Genomic DNA, 17,942 nt, shown 5'->3' on the forward strand with positions numbered 1-17,942 from the left:
CCAGTAGCCATCAACAACAGACCACTTCCTAAACAGTAGATCCTTCCTAGCAAAAATTACCCCCCCCGTAACAATAGATCCCTCACCAGCAACAATAGATTCCCCCACCAGCAACAACAACAGATCCCCCAGCAGCTGACAGCAATATACCATCTAGCACGTTGTCGTTAAATACATTCAATGCTGGAGGTGCCGGAACTGCGTTCCTGCTGGGAAAAGAAGCCCTGGTATTAAGTATGTTTGGTTGGCTAAACAATAGAACCCTGGTCATAAGTGCTACTCTAAAAATATATAGCACAGAAACTCAATTACCAGAGTTTGCGCAGCTGCTTTTACACTTGTAATTGGTATTTATGTGAAAAGGTATTGAGCATCAAAAAGTTGTGTTTAATTTTCGTGTCCATATCCTAAGTCGCTAACCAACATTCATTTATAATACAGCACAGTGATTGAACAGGAAAACTCATAAGGTCATTTTGGCAGGTAAAAAATTAGGCTATTCGGGTAAGGACATGAACAAGATGAAAACCACACAGCACGAAGACTCAACAAGTTTAATGCAAAGTGTAAAATTTTGCATTGAGTATACTTTTAACTGTTCTTAGAGTCACACTGCAGTTATTATTTTTGATCTGAATTTGAGTGCGATTATGTAGTGCATCTTGGACGATACTTAGATGTTACTTGTGGAGCTAAAATCTCAAAGTAGCACAGGAACCTTTTTCAAAATTGCCCCACACCGAGTTGCATTGATGTGAACAGGCACCATTGAGAACAATGTGATTTCCATTGTCATGTGATTCTGTGTGACTTAAGTCGCATCTGAAATCACACTAGTTTGAACAGAGGCTTACTTTAATCATGATATTTAATGCTGACTATTTGTGTTTTCATTTCAGTTTTTATTCCTGTCTGAAGTTCTTCAGTGGAGAGCACAAACCACTCCTGATCATGTACTTTATACTCTATTAAACTCAAGGGTAAGATCTGCTGTGATGGTTTGTACTTCTTATTGTGTCGACAAGTCTTTTGTTTTTGCATTAGAACCATTGCATTCAAATGAGAGCACTTTAAAACTTCAAGGATATATACAGTTCAAACTAACAGGATTGCACAGAAAACAATATCCACCAAAGACAAAACTTTTGTTTTAGTTGTGGATAGAGTGGAGATGAATTAGAACCCCTATCAGATATGTATTGCTTTCTGTGCTCACGTTAGGGAGATTCAGCCCCCCCCCCCCTATTTGTCTTAGTGACCGTTCTCTGAAAAAAAAAAATCTAAATTTTAGGTTGTCCCCAGCAAAGTAATAGAAGGGAAATCTTCCAATGGGGACACTAGTTCTGGTGACCCTAGGGACTCCCCTAATTTGTAGGGATTTTCTCTTACTTTCTGTTTGGTTATGGGACAAGTAAGTGAAGGGAATTCTCCCCTATGGGACACAGATGGGGGGAAAAAAAAAATTGGCAGGGAATTTAACCCTTCGTTACTCTATGCAAAAGGAAAAACAAGTTTTGCCTTTAGTTCTAATTTAAGATACATTTATTTTCGATTAATCTTATTTGCCTGCATGGAGGCAAGACCTTGTTTATATCAGTTGTGCCTTTTGTATCCTGTCATAAAGGGAGAGGAAGAGATCAGAGACCTCAAAAGCTCTGTGGAGCATGATTGTGTCTAACACCTTTGGAATGTGTTTGCTATGTTTGGTTTGTTGTTATAGATCTGAGAAATAAATGTGAAAATCCAGGGGTTCCTTCCTGTTACTCTTCAAACTGTATATTTTATGTTATGTTTAGAATATAAATTCTTATTTATGAAACCTATTTAACTCTCCAGCTTATTAAAGAGGAAACACTATCACATTTCACAGTGGCTTAATTGACTTCAGCTCTATTAGGAGAATAACTGGTCATAGTCAGGGTAATGAAATAACCAGACATGTTTACTTTCTTTATCATTCTTGTGCCAAAAAATTGATTTTTTAAAAATGACTTTAAACTCTTTTGATCTTTGTGGATAATAACCTGTTTTCATCTGCAGGGAACAATAGCCAACTCTCTGACATGTAGCCAACTACATAAACGAGCTGAAAAGATTGCTGTGATGCTAATGGAAAGGGGACATTTACAAGATGGAGATCATGTGGCTCTTGTGTATCCTCCAGGTGCAGTTTTTAAAAACATTCTGAATAATATTGTTAGTTAATGTATCATGTCTTAAAATGAATTATCAGTCACAAGACCATCTGTGGCATCTAAAAGACCCCTAATTCCAAGGGACCATGGGACCAACAGGTTACTTGTAACAAATGTATTTAAATTGGTGGCAATACCCCTAAGCAGGTGCCCTCTGCACAGCCCTGGATCTTACTATCTGTACCTCTGCAGGGACACTTTCACAACTAAAACTGAAGCTACTGCATTGACATGTTAAAGTAGGGTTGTCTAATTTCCAAAATGGAATCTGGGGGCACCTTACCGACTACTCCCATGTTAACTATACCCACAAAACAGACTTGTGAAAGAAGAGACAGACATTCAAGGCAAAAGACAAAATACCTTGTACTGTCAGTAGATACATAATGCAGCCTGCTGCAGCAAATTGTAGGTGTGGCAAAACACAGTAACAGTGGAAGAGGTTTATAGGGATATGATTACATTGAAATTGAGCCTGGTCTTGATTAAGAGTAAGTAACACACAGTGCAGAGGCACAGAATGCCTTCCTTAAGAGGGGCAAAAATGACCCCCTTCTTCCAATACAATCCCCCCACTCCCCATGAGAAATCCACATCCAGCACAATCCCTCCTTCTCTTCCTGAATTGTACTTGCTGGACCTTGGCATTGTGTTGCGTCTGCTATTCTGCTGTTGAGTGCCCCAGGTTCTGATGCTGTGGCCACTGGCAATTGTTACTTCTAGATGTGAATTATACAGTTTAGGGTTCTTTTGTCACCCACCGTCCCAGTCGCCACCGGTTAAACCTTTAGGACAGAGACGACGGCAATTCCTTAAACGTGACTGAGTGTTACAGGTCTGATAGTTGGGAATGGAAGGTGGCAGCTACATAATTCTCATACATCAACTGGATTAAAAATTTCAGCTGGTATACATAGGGTGTTGGGAGTTTATATAAGGATTAATAGAGACTGTGTATAGTCAAATTTAAACACCTTTAACATTATTTCAGTTAAAGAGGAGTTCCGCCTAGGGAAAAAAAAATTAAAAGTCAGCAGCTACAAATACTGTAGCTACTGACTTTTAATATAGAGACACTTTCCTGTCCAGGGAGCCCGCGATGTCAGCACCCCAGACGATTATCGGGTCGGGTGCTGCCGCCGCCATTTGTCATAAGGGAATCCAGCAGTGAAGCCTTTTGGTTGCACGTCATGTTTCTTACTGCGCATGCCCAAAGTGAGCTGTGCTTTCTAATTGGCCTGGTGGCTGGGAAGGGAGGAGGGGGGCCTCCTCCCAGAAGTGGGGAAGGGTACCTGCCAAAAATCCCACTTTTGGGTGGAACTCTGCTTTAATGCATATTTGAGCTAAATGGACATTATTATTATTATACAGGATTTATATAGCATCAACTGTTTGCATTACATTTTAAAGGAAGACAGTACAGTTACAATACAATTGAATGCAAGAGGATTAGGGGGGTTCTGCTCCTGAGAGCTTACCATCTGATAGGAAGGGGCAAGTGGAACAAAAAGTAATAACTATGAAGAATGAGCTGATGAGAGAATTTAAAGATTCACATGTTAGCTGAAGGCAGGATAGGCTTCCCTGAGTTTGTCTAAAAGTGGACAGAATAGAAGATACTCAGACAGGTAGGGGTAGTGAGTCCCACAGGATGCTAGAGGCTCTGGAGAAGTATTGGATGAGACGGAGGAAATGGGGAGCAAGTCTTGGGAGGAGCCGAGAAACAGTTTGAGTGATATATTAAGACCCTATTGGTGTTGTATATTGGGGCAGAGTTGCAAATGGCTTTTTATGTTGTTAGTATTTGGAATTTTTTTCTATGGGCAATCGGAAACCAATGGAATGATTGGCAGGAAGGGGTAGTGGACACTGAGTCGTTGGTAAGGTGGATGAGTCTGGCTGCAGTTATTCCCCTTATAGACTGAAGGGGAATAACTGGTACTGGCACCGACCTCAGAGCTGAGTTCTAACAGCCCATAGAAGAGGATGCACACGCAGTGCCAGCATGGACACATCACATGTCAAAGCTTGGCATGCAGGCAGAATCAGGTGCAGGAGTCTGAGTGCAGAAGTTCTGCATTCGGATCTGTGCTCCCACCAGCATATCAAACTTTGTGTTCGTGCCGGCACTGCATGTGCATCCATTTCTGGGAGCTGCCAGCTCCTAGAAGCGGCAATCTTGGCCTCTGTTTGATCTTCAACTACCATGGTGCTCCACATGTGATCAGTTATGACAACAGCAATTTGATGGTTTGACAATTTGATTGAAAGCACAATTAAATGTAAGAGTTAGCTTTCTCTTAACTGATTTTTTAAATTGATAAATCTGTGGGTTTAGTTCAGCTTTAACATTGCATCAAACAATAATAGGGCTCATCTTTCTGCCTACTGTCATTCAAAGCCAAGCAGACACGATGGGGGAATTGATCTCTCAAAGACACACATCAGGCTCCACCCACCTCCATTCGGTACAGGGTGGACCTGACTGGGAACTTGTTGTGTGTTGTTGCATATATAACTCTCCTCCATGTCTGAGAATAACGTAAACAAACAAAATGCAAGGAGAACTACAGTGCCGGGGACATTTATTTGTCTGGGATAGACCCCTCAAAATGGGGACTTTCTCCAGAAAATGGGTACAGATGGTAACTATGTTGAAGCTAATGCAACATTTTATTGACTCGGTTTACATGTGCTTTGTGAAAATGACTATTGCTTGCTTAGTTACAGGTTGATGGCTGATGATTTTTGACTTTTGTTATGCAGGAATAGACCTGATTGCAGCATTTTATGGCTGTCTGTATGCAGGCTGTGTGCCAATAACTGTGCGACCTCCACATCCGCAGAATATTGCAACGACGCTGCCAACAGTGAAGATGATAGTGGAGGTAGGACCTGAATTTTTGGTGACAATGTAATCTAATAACTTCTAGAAATAAAGAAAATCATTTTCATAAAATGTGGGACATTACTGCTCTGCAGATATCATTTTTCACCCGGCTTGTGTACTAAAATATATTTGTATGTCATGATTTCATTGTAACATAAGTGCACCTAGCTGTAAAATGACTAAATGTCTGCAATGTAGTCTAAAACAGGAAATTTTTAAAAATCCCAAATAAATCTCCAGCAAAGAGATATTCTCGTCTAAAACCTGTGACTCAAGAGCCAACTGCGACCCAAAGCACCTATGAATGAGACCCAACACAAAACCGTAAAATTAATGTTTATTTTTTTTTTTTTTTGGTGGGGGGGTTATTTTTTGTAAAAGTGCGTTTTACATTTAGCAAACACATGCGGCTGAAGAAAAATTTTGACACTGTCTCTTTATAAGTTTTATCTTCCCACTCTTCACAATCGCGCCTTGTTTATGTCATCAGTTTTTGGCAGCACCTTTATTTGTGAGCAACTATTTTCCAGGATGAAGCACCCGAAGGGCAAAATTAGAACCAAAATATCGGATGAGCACCCTGAGAATTCATTGAGAATTGCTATTAGATTAATCAAACCAGATAATGATGTGTTTGTTTATCAGAAACGGTGTCAAATATTGCACTCAATTTTTTTACTTCCATTTTGAAATATATTACAAAAAATGAAGTTTTATTACTCAGGTACATTATCTATATCAGTGATCATTGACTTGTGATCTGTCTGACTTTTTCTGCTCATTAGCTATCCTTATTGTTAGTGTATTTTATGTGTGGCCCAAGACCATTCCTCTTTTTTCAATGTTGCCCGGAAAGGTCAAAAGGTTGGATAGCCCTGTTGTAGACTATATAAAATGCTGTGGAAATGTGTTGTAAAAGGGGTTATCCTGACAGCAGAACCGGAAGTGAAAGCTTAGCCATGGCCTGCCCACCAGCCACCATTATTCAATGTAAATACAGTATGTTAAATCCTAACAGGCCCAGCTTCTTTGAGGCTGTTGGCATGGATCAAAACTAGTATCTTGGAACTTTGTTTAAACATCCATATAAGATTGCCATTGTTTCATACACATTACTGTGTGCACAATCTGTATGTCACTGCCTGGTTTTTCTACAACTGGATATAATTGGTAGTTGAGGGAGGAACTCTTTTTCCATCCTGTCGTCAGCAACCTATGATCTCCCTTTAACCCTGATGATGAGCCCATTTACAGCAGACAGTTTACCAACCTTGACTGACACACTGAAGAATTTTAGAGGTTCTGTATAAAAATGCAGACTGGGCTATTGATCGTGATCTGTGGTGATCCCCTCCAAAACCTTGCCTGTCTGTTCCTTTTTTTTTTTATTTTTTGCCTACATAGTCTTCCCCCTTTTGCTTTTTTCTTGTTTCTCTTACACAGCACATTTGATAATTTCATTGTTCTTTAAGCTAGGGATCTGCCTTGGTTTTTCGATTTCCAAACTACATTATTTTGTTTCTCTATAAGATGATTTTGATCTGAATTTTTGATATTTTGAAAATGTAACACACAACTGGTTTTGTAAAATTTGAGGTGTGCCAATTCTCTAATGTCCTCCTCTATATGCACTAAAAAGCCTGTGCTGATGCATACCTTAATGTAAATTTTTGGGAATATGCACAGTCCTCTTACAGTTTCTTTTTGTATATAATACATGACTGTGAATTATATTGGTTTAATTCAATCAATACTTTATGAAACTAAAAATGCAGACTAAAATGAAAAGTGGAAGCCCTACCAGCAACACTTAACTCGGAATTCTTTCATCTTCTACCCTGCATATATAAAGTAGCGTCTGAATTGTTTTCATGGGGTGTCAGTTTTTTTTTTTTTCTCTTTCGTTCATTGATGCACACAGTTCCTGATCTTCTTAACCATTGGGTGATACTGCCCCCTATACCTATGGGCAGTCCCAGGGGGTATACTCCCTCTCTTTGCTATAGGTTTTTCTGCCTGGTCAAGAGTAAGGACCTAGTTCCTTGCTGGGATCTCTGGTCCTGGCAATTTTTTCTTTAGATAGATTTTTTTCTCCTGGTGTTTTCCTGTGAGGTATACAATTAACTGATGGACTGGGCGACAGGTTGGATACTCTAGTTTCAATGGTCACCCCAGTCTGGCCAGCGAGCGCACGCAGACCTCAGCTCCATGCTAGGTTGGCTGTGACATAGCCCCACTGGGCGGAGGCTGGCCTGCTTGTTAAATGCTCTCGCGAGGTCGTATACGACCAGGTCTCGGCCCGAGTTGCAGCATTACTCCTGGCCAAAAGCCCCCTATTTCGATGGACAGGTGGTTCTGTCTGGTAGCGGTGCCTGCCTGGATCCTGGTATGGTAAGGAACTGTCTCTCCTCTCCCCCCGGAGGGTTTTGGGGTGAACGTGGGCCCCTACTTGGAATGGTCGGACCCCAGGGTTCCCCTCCTTCCCATTTGGCACCCCCCCATGATGGTCCCTGTAGGTCATATTGCCCCTCGGCCCCCCTCCTTCAATTGTGCTGTGGCTGTGCAAGGCAACCATCATTCCGGTTGAGGAGCCCCCTGGCTAACAGGAAGGCGGAGGCTGTGGCCTGCAATATATGCATCGTGGCTGGTTCAGCACTGAGGCCGGTATTTACCATTGCACTGGTGTCACAAACTCTGACTGAGTGAGCTAAGCTTTTATGCTGTGACCTAGAAGGGGAGCGGCTCCCCCCTGCCTTTGCAGAGCTGGCAGACCAACTGATCTAGGGGCTGCAGTTTATTTGTGATGCCTCTTTGGACGTGCCTCCCCTAGTCGCTAGGCTTTCTGTATCAGCAGTGGTGTATTTTTTGACTCAAATGCTGGTCTGTGGACCAGACTTCTAAAAAGGCCTTGACTTCTTTTTCTCTTTCAAGGAGATCATCTGTTTGGAGCTACCCTGGTTGACATCATTAAGGGTCTCACGGGGGGGGGGGGGGGAGAGTACCTTTCCTCTGCATGCTAGTAAGGGCAAGGACCCTCGTTGTAGACGTGGGCCATCCTTCTCAACTCATAAGAAGTTTTTTCGTCCCTCGGGTAACTGACAAGGTATCAAAGCCTTTCAGGGCCTCCTCTTGTGGATCCAAGCGAACTTGGTCTAGTAAGTTGAGAGCGGACTTCTCAAGGCTCTTCAACATGAAGGTGTGCCCTCACCCGTATCAGTTTCCAGACCCATGGACTTCCTTGGTACAAGACAAGTAGGTCTACAAAGTTATATGGTCTGGCTACAAGATCGAGTTTCACTCTTACCCCCCTGCAAGGTTCTTTACTTCCAACTTGCGCCTGCCCCCAGGCCGCTTACAGGGTCTGTTTGGGGCGGTGCAAAACCTGTTTCTTCAAGGGGTGATTGTCCCGGTTCCGACATCAGAAAGTTTTCAAGGTTTTTACTCAAACCTGTTTGTAGTTCCCAGGAGGGAAGACAAGGTGCGTCCAATCCTGGACCTCAAGGCCCTGAACTGCTTTGTGTGGGTGCAGAGGTTCAGAATGGAGTCCATTTGCACGGTGGTGGCATCCCTGCATCGGGGGGGGGGGGGTGTTCTTGCATTCTTGTATCGACATCAAGAATGCTTACCTTCACATTCCAATATGTGTCGGTCACCAGCACTTCCTCCGCTTTGCCATTGGAGAGGAGCATTATTAGTTTGTGGAGTTACCCTTTGGTCTCGCCTCTGCTCCTCGTGTCTTCACAAAAGTGTTAGCCCTGGTGCTAGCATTGTTTTATGCCAATGGGGGATCGCGCTACTTGGATGACCTCCTTCTATGAGCGGAGTCTCTACTGCTCTGGTGGAAAACCTGGAGATCACCATACGAACTCTGAGGGATTTCGACTGGATTCTGAATTTTCATATATGTCAATCACCAGGGGGACAAAAGGAGTGTCCTGGTGGCTCTGGAGGTAGCCGGCATTCTAAGGTGGGCAGAACGGTTTGTTCCAGTCCTCTTCGCCGTAACTATTCCCGGGTTTGGGAAACTGGCAGGCGGACTACCTCAGTCGGCAGACGTGGTTTCTTCATCCTGAGGTATTTCATCAGTTGTGTCTCTGGTGGGGCACCCCAAGGTGGATCAGAAAGGTGCAGAGATTTGTGCCTCAGTCACGGGATCCTCTGGCGGATGCCACAGACGTGCTGGTGGCTCTGTGGGGTCAGTATCGTCTAATTTACGCCTTCCCTCCTCTCAAGCTTCTGCCAAGACTTCTACGCAGGTTTGAGGCAGAAGGGATTCCGGTCAACTTAGTGGCCCCAGACTGACCTCGCCATGCTTGGTACGCCGATCTGATGTGGCTGGTCTCCGACATTCCTTGTTTGAAGCTTCCTTTTAGGGAGAATTTGCTGTCCCAAGGACCAATCTTCCAGTCACTGGCTTTGACAGCTTGGCTATTGAGCGCCAGGTGCTGATAGATAGAGGTTTGTCTGAGTCTGTGATTCCAACACTGTTAAAAGCTAGGAAATCTACTTCTATAAAGATCTACCATCATACATGGAAGACGTGCATTGCGTGGTGTGAGTCTCTTGAGGGTTCATCCTTGCTCTTTTTCAGTGGCTCTGATCTTGACCTTCCTTTTGATGGCTATCACCTCTGCATGCAAGGTGTTGAAATTGGCAGCGTTCTCCTGTCGTTAACTATACTTGGTGGTCCTTCACCTCTGTCCCTCGTTACTTCCAAAGGTTGTCTCAGATTTTTATTTAAATGAAGACATTGTGTTGCCTTCCCTGTGTCCCAGGCCAAAACATCCGAAGGAAATTGTCTTGCATGCCTTGGATGTGGTCCGGGCAATTAGGTTGTACCTGGCAACTACGGAGTCTTTTAGGAAGTCAGACTCCCTATTTGTGCTCAAGGATGGGCCTCGGAAAGGTTTGTCCACTTCCTCTGTGACCATTTCCAGATGGATCAGAGAGACGGTGTTTCAGGCCTATTCCATCAAGGGTCAGGTTCCTCCTTTCCCTGTCTAGGGGGACTCTGCTCAGGCGCTCAGTGCCTCCTGGGCCTTCCGTTATCAGGTGCCAGTGACACAGGTTTTCAAGGCGGTCATCTGGTCGTCGGTGCACACTTTCACAAAATTCTATCAAGGGGATGTGTTGGCATCTGCGGATGCTTCCCTTGGCTGCAAGGATTTTGCGAGCTCCTGTTTACCTGGTTGGCTATATTTTAGCCTTGGGAATTTATTTTTCGCTGTTCCCACCCCTCATGTTTAACACTGCTTTGGGACGTCCCAATGTTTAAGAAGATCAGGAGCTGTGTCCGTCAATGAACGAAAGAGAAAATGGGATTTTTAACTTACCGTAAAATCCATTTCTCCGATGTTCATTGACGGACAGAGCACCCACCCCTCTGTGGAGTTGTAATTCTTCTGACACTGCTTGTAACAAAACTGAGTACCTATAGCAGAGAGAGGGAGTATACCCCCTGGGACTGCCCATAGTCATATCCAGTCTTTTTTTTCTGCCTAGTGTCCTACTCCTGTAGGGGGCAGTATAACCCAATGGTTAAGATGATCAGGAGCTGTGTCTGTCAATGAACATCAGAGAAATGGATTTTACGGTAAGTCAAAAATCCCATTTTTTTCCTTGCCTCTGGTTCCTTTAAATTAGTCTTTCTGAGATTTGATCAGAATCTTCTCTAAACAGTATGTAGTGTATCTATGTTACAAACCTTTTATGATTATCTGATTATAAAGTGGAACCACGCACTTTAAATTAAACAGATCCTAATTGCCTTTTAAACAACGTGAAGTTCACTTTCCTTTTTTGTAAAATGAATTTCCATATGCATCTTTGATTTCATGCTCATTAATTAAATAAACTTTTAGTTATGCTCATCAAAACTGTTGGGAACAGAAGCTACCTTAATTAAAACAATTTATCCCACACTTCTCATGTGTAGCGCATGTTTAATGGGCATTCAGTAAATTTATTATTTCCTAGTCTTTTTGGCATAACAAATTCTGAGATGAGTGGACATTTTAAAGGAATTTTCCACCTTTTGCTAAATGTATCTGACCTTTGCTCTACTACGTAAAGGATTTTCTCTCCCATACCCTCTCTTTAGCAATAGTGGGAACATATGTATAATCCACATGGTCTGGCTAGGATCAGTCTCTTAAAGTATTAAAGCACGTATTGGCCAGTATATTTAAAAGGATGGCCTAAAATACCATTTTCACTCTTATACCTTTTAGAGATTACAGGTTTTGGGGTTGCAGAATGGCTGTAAGCCTATACATTTGCATCAAGGACCCATCTCCTGGAAAGTAAAAAGGAATCTGTTTGATTACTGAATACAACACCACTGCCTTATGTGCTAACGATAATAACATTTCTGTTGTGACTTTTAATACATGAATGCCATAGATTGCTCAGTGTATGAAATCTTTGGTGTTGACAGTGGTGTTACTCACCATAATTCGAAATGCATCACACATTCTTTTATTTATATGATGTATACTGTAGCTTTTTTTCAGTTCTATGAAAGCTTCACAGTGTATAATGATAGAAAAAGAAATTATTGATCAGTGCTGCAGTTTTGTCCTTGGTAACAAGTTAGTCATACCGCAGGGATAAGGTAGTATATATATGATTGCTGATAAACAAGACAAGCACCCAAAAAGCACAAAATTCACTCTTTGTTCATATTTTTACCACTTGTTACTCACTTTTCTCCCTAGTTTATGAAATATCTATATTCTGCAACGTGTTTCTAGAATTACAGTAGTGCACAATGGGGTCACACGACTCTGAATCTTAGAAACATGCAGCTTTCTCCTTTATATTTAAAGGCTTCAAATTAGTTGATTTTACAGTACTAAACACATTGCATATAAAGCATGTGCCATGCTGTCTTATTCGGTGCTAGAATTGAGGCTTTCAGCAGTTTGAAACAGATTGACACGAATGTCACAGGGTCCTGGTGCAAAATATGACAAGGACCTGTCCTAAATATTGATAAATGTTAGATTACCCTGTTAATGTTTAGGGTACTGTAATTATATTAGGAAAAATTGCATCTTTTTAAACCTATATAAGCCTACTTGACCGTATAAAACCGTCAATGTAATGGAAAAAAGCGAAGTTAGAAAACAATCTTACATTCAGCCATACAATGCAGTGACAGATGGATAAGAAGAAGGATTTTAGCTAAATTAATTGATTTCCCACTAAATGACCCATTTTTCTTTTTGTCAAATTCTGCCAAAAAGGAAACTGTTTTGCCTATTCAGCTACCTAGGTGCAATTTGTTTGGTAAAAAAGTACCTTCTCTTTAGAGCTGATTTCTTCAAACTGGAAAGTACAAAATCGGGTGCAGCTCTGCATAGAAACCAATCAGCTTCCATTTTTTTTTTTTTTTCAAGCTGAAGTTAGAAGCTGATTGGCTACCATGCTTAGCTATACCAAATGTTGCACTCTTCAGTTTCAGTAAATCAATCCCTTTGTTTTCTTCATTATTTAGAGAGTTTGTTTTTGGGAGAGTGTAATGAGGTAGTTGGTTTAGTTTATTTTATTTAGGCTCGTTTCACACCTCTGTGGGTGGATGCGGATGTGGGAATCGTGGCGATTCCCCACCGGCAACCATTGACTATTAAAATGCATTGCTGTGGGAAACCGTGAGGGGGCTGCCATTCTTTATGGCACCCCTGCGCATTCCAAAACCCAGTGCATTCGTGGGTGCAGGAACCACAGGAAAATTGCATGGCAAAAATGACCATGTGATTTCCCTGTGAGCTGCGTTTTGAAAGAGCTTCATGCACCTTTTTCTGTGGGAAATGCAGGCATGGCAGCCCATTCAAATTAATAGGCTGCCTTACCCAAGCAAACACGGCCCGCACACGCATAGGTGTGAACCGAGCCTAAGTATGTTCTTTGCATTTGTGTATTTCTTTCTTCTTTATGTATTTTGGTAATCACAATTTGTGCAGTCACTTTATATTTTTCTTTTTTTTTTTTTTAAATGGTAAATAATGAGGGTAATACAGTAAGACTGTTTTAATTGCACAAGAACAAGTTCAGGATAGCCGGAAGGAGTTCCATAAATCTCAATTGGCGTTTAAAGCCTATTGCACCCTTCAAAACCGCCTTAATTTCACTTTATTTTATTTTTTTGCGCTAATGCAACTTGGCAAACTCATTAAAAGCTCATGATTTTTTCCTAGTGACAGATATATACAATTTTTGCATTATTTTTGTATATTTTTTTAAAATGTTTTCTGGTAAGAAGGAGCCTGCACTAAAGATCAACAATATTTTTGTATGCCCTAATGAGTGCTTTATTTTACTTCTCAAAATTGTCACAGCAAATTTTGATTCTGGTAGCAGGATAGAGTTGCAGAGCGTAGTTGCAAAAGGCAAATTAGTTCACCTTAGTTGGCAAAGAACACATCGCAGTGTTGTAAACAATAGAAGCCAATAAGCAATCTTGGTCTACATACACTAAACTGCCAAAAAAAGGAGATCTTATTTGTCAGTATGGATTAGTGCATATTTTTGCTTTAGAGTACCATACAGACATAGAGCCGCACCAATAATGTATATTTATGTGTAGCTTGAACAGGAAATCACACCTTTCATCCTCTAAGTAAGCACTCTGGCTTAAAAAGCTTAATTTCTGACAGCTCTTTAAACTGCCATGAAGCAGGAAGGATTAGTCACCCTATAATGGACTTGTTAGCATGTTGTTCTCATGCAAATACATTTTAGTGCAAGTATAACTTGATGTTTTTCCCACATTCTTATACACACGCCTCACTGATTGCAAATCCAGACTTCCCAAGCTTGGTGTTTATGACACAGTCATAATAGAGCACATTATTTTGGATTGTCCACCAAACTCGTGCTAAAGAAGAATATTGATATTGCAGAACCTCTCTAGGAAATACAATACTTTAGAGAGCTGTGCTGGGATAGAAAAATAGTGAACAGAGATAATGAATTACTTGTGTTCTTTTCCTTCTGTCTCTTAGGTGAGTCGTTCTGCCTGTTTAATGACGACGCAACTCATTTGTAAACTGCTGAGATCAAGAGAGGCAGCAGCAGCTGTAGATGTTAGAACGTGGCCCCCGATCTTGGACACTGGTGAGAACTTGTTATATGCCTAGAGGAAGATAGTGAGGAGGTTTAAGATTTGTACCTAAAATAGCCACTTAACCCAATGATATTTTCTAAAAATGCTGCTACCCTTTAGATATGTCCCTTTGCATTATACGTTTGTGCTTACTCTGTAAAGTTAGTGGGCGATATATTGATATTACAATATTTTAAAATCTTAAAGGGGGGGGGAGTACAGCCAAAGCTTGTTTGGATGTACTTCTCCTGTGACTCACAGGAGTGCAGTTTGTTCTGCACTCCTGTGCCCATTTTCAGCAGACAGCGGTGTTAAGCCTGCTGTTGGCTGATGTCACAGAGCCAGTACAGGCATGGGAAAGATTGTGCCAATATGGTCCGGATCTGCCCACATGACTGGACCAGCACCCGACTCAGTCTCTCAGCAAGTAGCTGAGAGCCTGAACTGGTCGCTACTGCCCCCTTCACAGCCCAGGGCTCCCATAAGCGCGGGGGGCAGAGCAGAGAGGCGGTGACTGGCCTGGCAGTCACCAGCTCTCTGCTCACAAAGCTGAGAACCAAGCAATTGGTGGTGTTTAATCGCTCTGTTCTCAGTCTTAGAGTCGGCGGGGGACAAATGCAGCATTGGGAGCGATGCTGCATCCACCTAGGTAAGTGTAATTAAAAAAAAAAAAAACACCCATATTTCTCTTTTAAAGCTGAACTCCAGGTAAAAGGCTAATTACACAGGTTAAATGCATATAAGGGTTTTGTTTTACCTGTCAAAGAAATTCTATTTCTGCCCATCCAGTTCTGAGCTTAACATAGCTCTTCCAAACCGAAAAGCACCATGCGTGGCAGGGCAGGAAAGCTGAATGTTCTCTGCTGCAGTTCGGTAAGACTAACAGCTCTTGCCCCTCCTTCAGTCTTTGACTAGAGAGTGAAAGGAGAAGCAGCAGACTGATGAACTCATCTCTCTGTCACTATACACTATCCTCAGCACACTTCTTGATCTGATGCATAACTGATCACCTGATTCTCCTTCCACCAGTCTGATCTCTACTGTACAGGAACTGAAAAAGGCTAGTACCAGATTAGATTGAATTTTCAACTTCTAGAATTATTTTTTTTAAATGGTTGTAAACCCTAACATATACCCAGTGAAGTGGTTGGCCTCAGGTGATACACAGGGATGAAATAAACTCTCCTACATAAGTTGTACCTATTTATCAGAAGCCTTCTCTTTATCTACAGCCTTTCAAAGTACAGAATGTGTAAAGCTTTTCTGAGCTTTCAGAAAGCAAGAGGGTAGGGAGCTCAAGTTGCACACTGCAGAGAAAAGTGGAACAGCTGAGAGCAGACTGGAGGCAAGGGAAAGACCCCCCTTCACACAGTACACAGGAACAGAGCGAAGACGGTCAATCACAGGCTGTGTGCTTGAGCTCCCCCATCACCTTTTTACATCTTGGTTACAGGAAAACCTGTCAGAAGGGACATTTGCAGATAGCAGAGGAAGGAGGCTGCAGAGATGTTACTTAGTGCTCTGGATTGAGACAAGTATACACTTATAGAGGGATTTGCTTTTTCATATTTTATGTTAGAGGTTTACAACCACAATAATGAATTCAGCACTGCATTTGTTTGTGTCTTTTATATGTACCTGGAGTTAGGAATCAATGATTGGTAAATGAGATCAGATTTATGATTATTTTACGTTGATTATGAACCTTATTCGTTTTATTATTAACATAATATTTAGGCAAGTTTGATTTAGTTTATCTTTTTGTATGTTTGGGTATGTACAGCTGTGGCCAAAAGTTTTGAGAATGACACAAATATTATTTTTCCAAAGTCTTCTTCCTCCGTTTTTATGATGACAATTTGCATATACTCCAGAATATGAAGAGCGATCAGATTAATTGCAATTAATTGCAAAGTCCCTCTTTGCTATGAAAATGAACTTAATCCCATAAAAAACATTTGCACTGAAAAAACCTTGTCTGGATAAGAAAAAGGGAGTGCTACCATCAATTCAATCCTGTGCCATGCCAACAGTAAAGCAACCTGAGACCATTCATTTGAGGGGTTGCTTCTCAGCCAAGGGAAGCAACCAGGGACATGCAGTCAGGGGAGGCAGGTGAGGCACCTGCCTTGAACATAAAAAAAAAAAAAAGAATCGAGCTTCGAGGGTCATAGCTCGGCGACTCAGGTTCACAGAAACTCCAAATTTGGGGGGTAGGTACCCAAAGTCCTACCCCACCACTGATCAAAATAGGGCTTCTAGCACCTATGGTTCCGGAGATACAGGGCTCCTTGTGCAGCCTGTCAGAAACTACATACAGTTTGGCCAGTTTAAATACAAGCTGGCACATGCGGTTTGCAGCAGACTGAGAGGATGAGCTCACAGTGCCCCTGACTTCTTGTCAGAGGCACTGAGCTCAATGGACAGCTTGCAGCCTTGGGAAAGGGGTAAAGCACCATTGGTCCAAGCTGTCCAAAAAAATGCGGCAGTAGAGGCTCTCCTCTCACTGCAGTGTCATAGAAGGGGGCATGGGTCTAAAAGACAAATGCTTCCTTCCAGCCCAGCCCTCTTAACCACAAGGAAAAAAACATGGGTTTTATTGGTATAAGGTTTACCGATAATCCTATGTTTTTCTCACACAGTTAAGAGGGGAGAATCTGCTGCTGCTGAAAAGGTACTTTATTATCAAGCAAAATATTATATTATTATGCTGTATGTTATAACATAATAATTTATAGCATCAATTCAATTAAACGCCTGGAATATTGATCTGGTCAGTTAAGTATCAGAGGGGGTTGTTAATCCGTTTCAGCTGATTTGGTGTTATTGATATTAAAAACAGGTGCACTAGATGTGCAACAATGAGACAATGTCCAAAACAGGAATGGTTTCCCTACTCATCTTTTCTGACAGTTTTTCACTAATTTTGCATTTGGCTAGAGTCAGTGTCACTACTGGTAGCATGAGGTGATAGCTGGACCCTATAAAGGTTGCACAGTCAGTCCAATTCCTCCAGGATAGCACATCAATACGTGCCAGAAGATTTGCTGTGCCTCCCAGCACAGTCTCAAGAGCATGCCAGGAGGAACATGATGAGCACTGCCAAAGCGCTACAAAATGACCTCCAGTAGGCCACTGTTGTGGCCAAACAACCAGAAACAGACTTCATGAGGGTGGCCTGAGGGCCGGATGTCCTCCAGGGGGCACTGTGTTCACTGCCTGGAACCATGGAGCTCGAAACTGGCAACACCAAAATTGGCAGGTCCGCCACTGGTGCCCTGTGCTTTTCACATATGAGAACAGGTTCACCTTGAGCACATGTGACCAACGTGAAAGGGTCTGGAGAAGCCATGAAGAACATTATGCTGAATGTAACATCATTCAGCATGACCGGTTTGGTGGTTGATCAGTAATGGTCTGGGGAGGAATATCCATGGAGGGACACACAGACCTCTACAGGCTAGAGAATGGCACCAATATGCCATTAGGTATCAGGATGAAATCCTTGGACCCATTGTCAGACCCTATGCTGGTGCAGCGGGTCCTGGGTTCCTCCTTGTGCATAATAATGCCCAACCTCATGTGGTGAGAGTATGACGGAAGTTTCTGGAGGATGAAGGAATTGATTCTATTGAATGGCCCCCACGCTAGCCTGACCTAAATCCAATAGAACATCTCTGGGACATTGTTTTGGTCCATCCAACGCCGACAGGTTGCACCTCAGTAGGTTCAGGAGCTCAGTGAGGCCCTG

General features: G+C 42.2%; 1 protein-coding gene across 5 annotated transcripts in view; it reads left to right on the forward strand.

Moving 5' to 3' along the window:
• DIP2C (disco interacting protein 2 homolog C) overlaps positions 1–17,942 on the forward strand; it is a 762,684-nt gene that overhangs the window by 660,294 nt on the left and 84,448 nt on the right. For all 5 annotated transcript variants that reach the window (XM_082258569.1, XM_082258570.1, XM_082258572.1 and 2 more), the window contains 4 exons: positions 900–980; positions 2,041–2,164; positions 4,962–5,083; positions 14,091–14,202. In XM_082258569.1, coding sequence (XP_082114695.1) covers positions 900–980; positions 2,041–2,164; positions 4,962–5,083; positions 14,091–14,202 — 439 coding nt within the window. The remainder of the gene's footprint in view (positions 1–899; positions 981–2,040; positions 2,165–4,961; positions 5,084–14,090; positions 14,203–17,942) is intronic.

Source organism: Pelophylax lessonae (assembly GCF_965119305.1).
Source record: "Pelophylax lessonae genome assembly, chromosome: 5".
In the NCBI taxonomy this organism is placed as follows: Eukaryota; Metazoa; Chordata; class Amphibia; order Anura; family Ranidae; genus Pelophylax; species Pelophylax lessonae.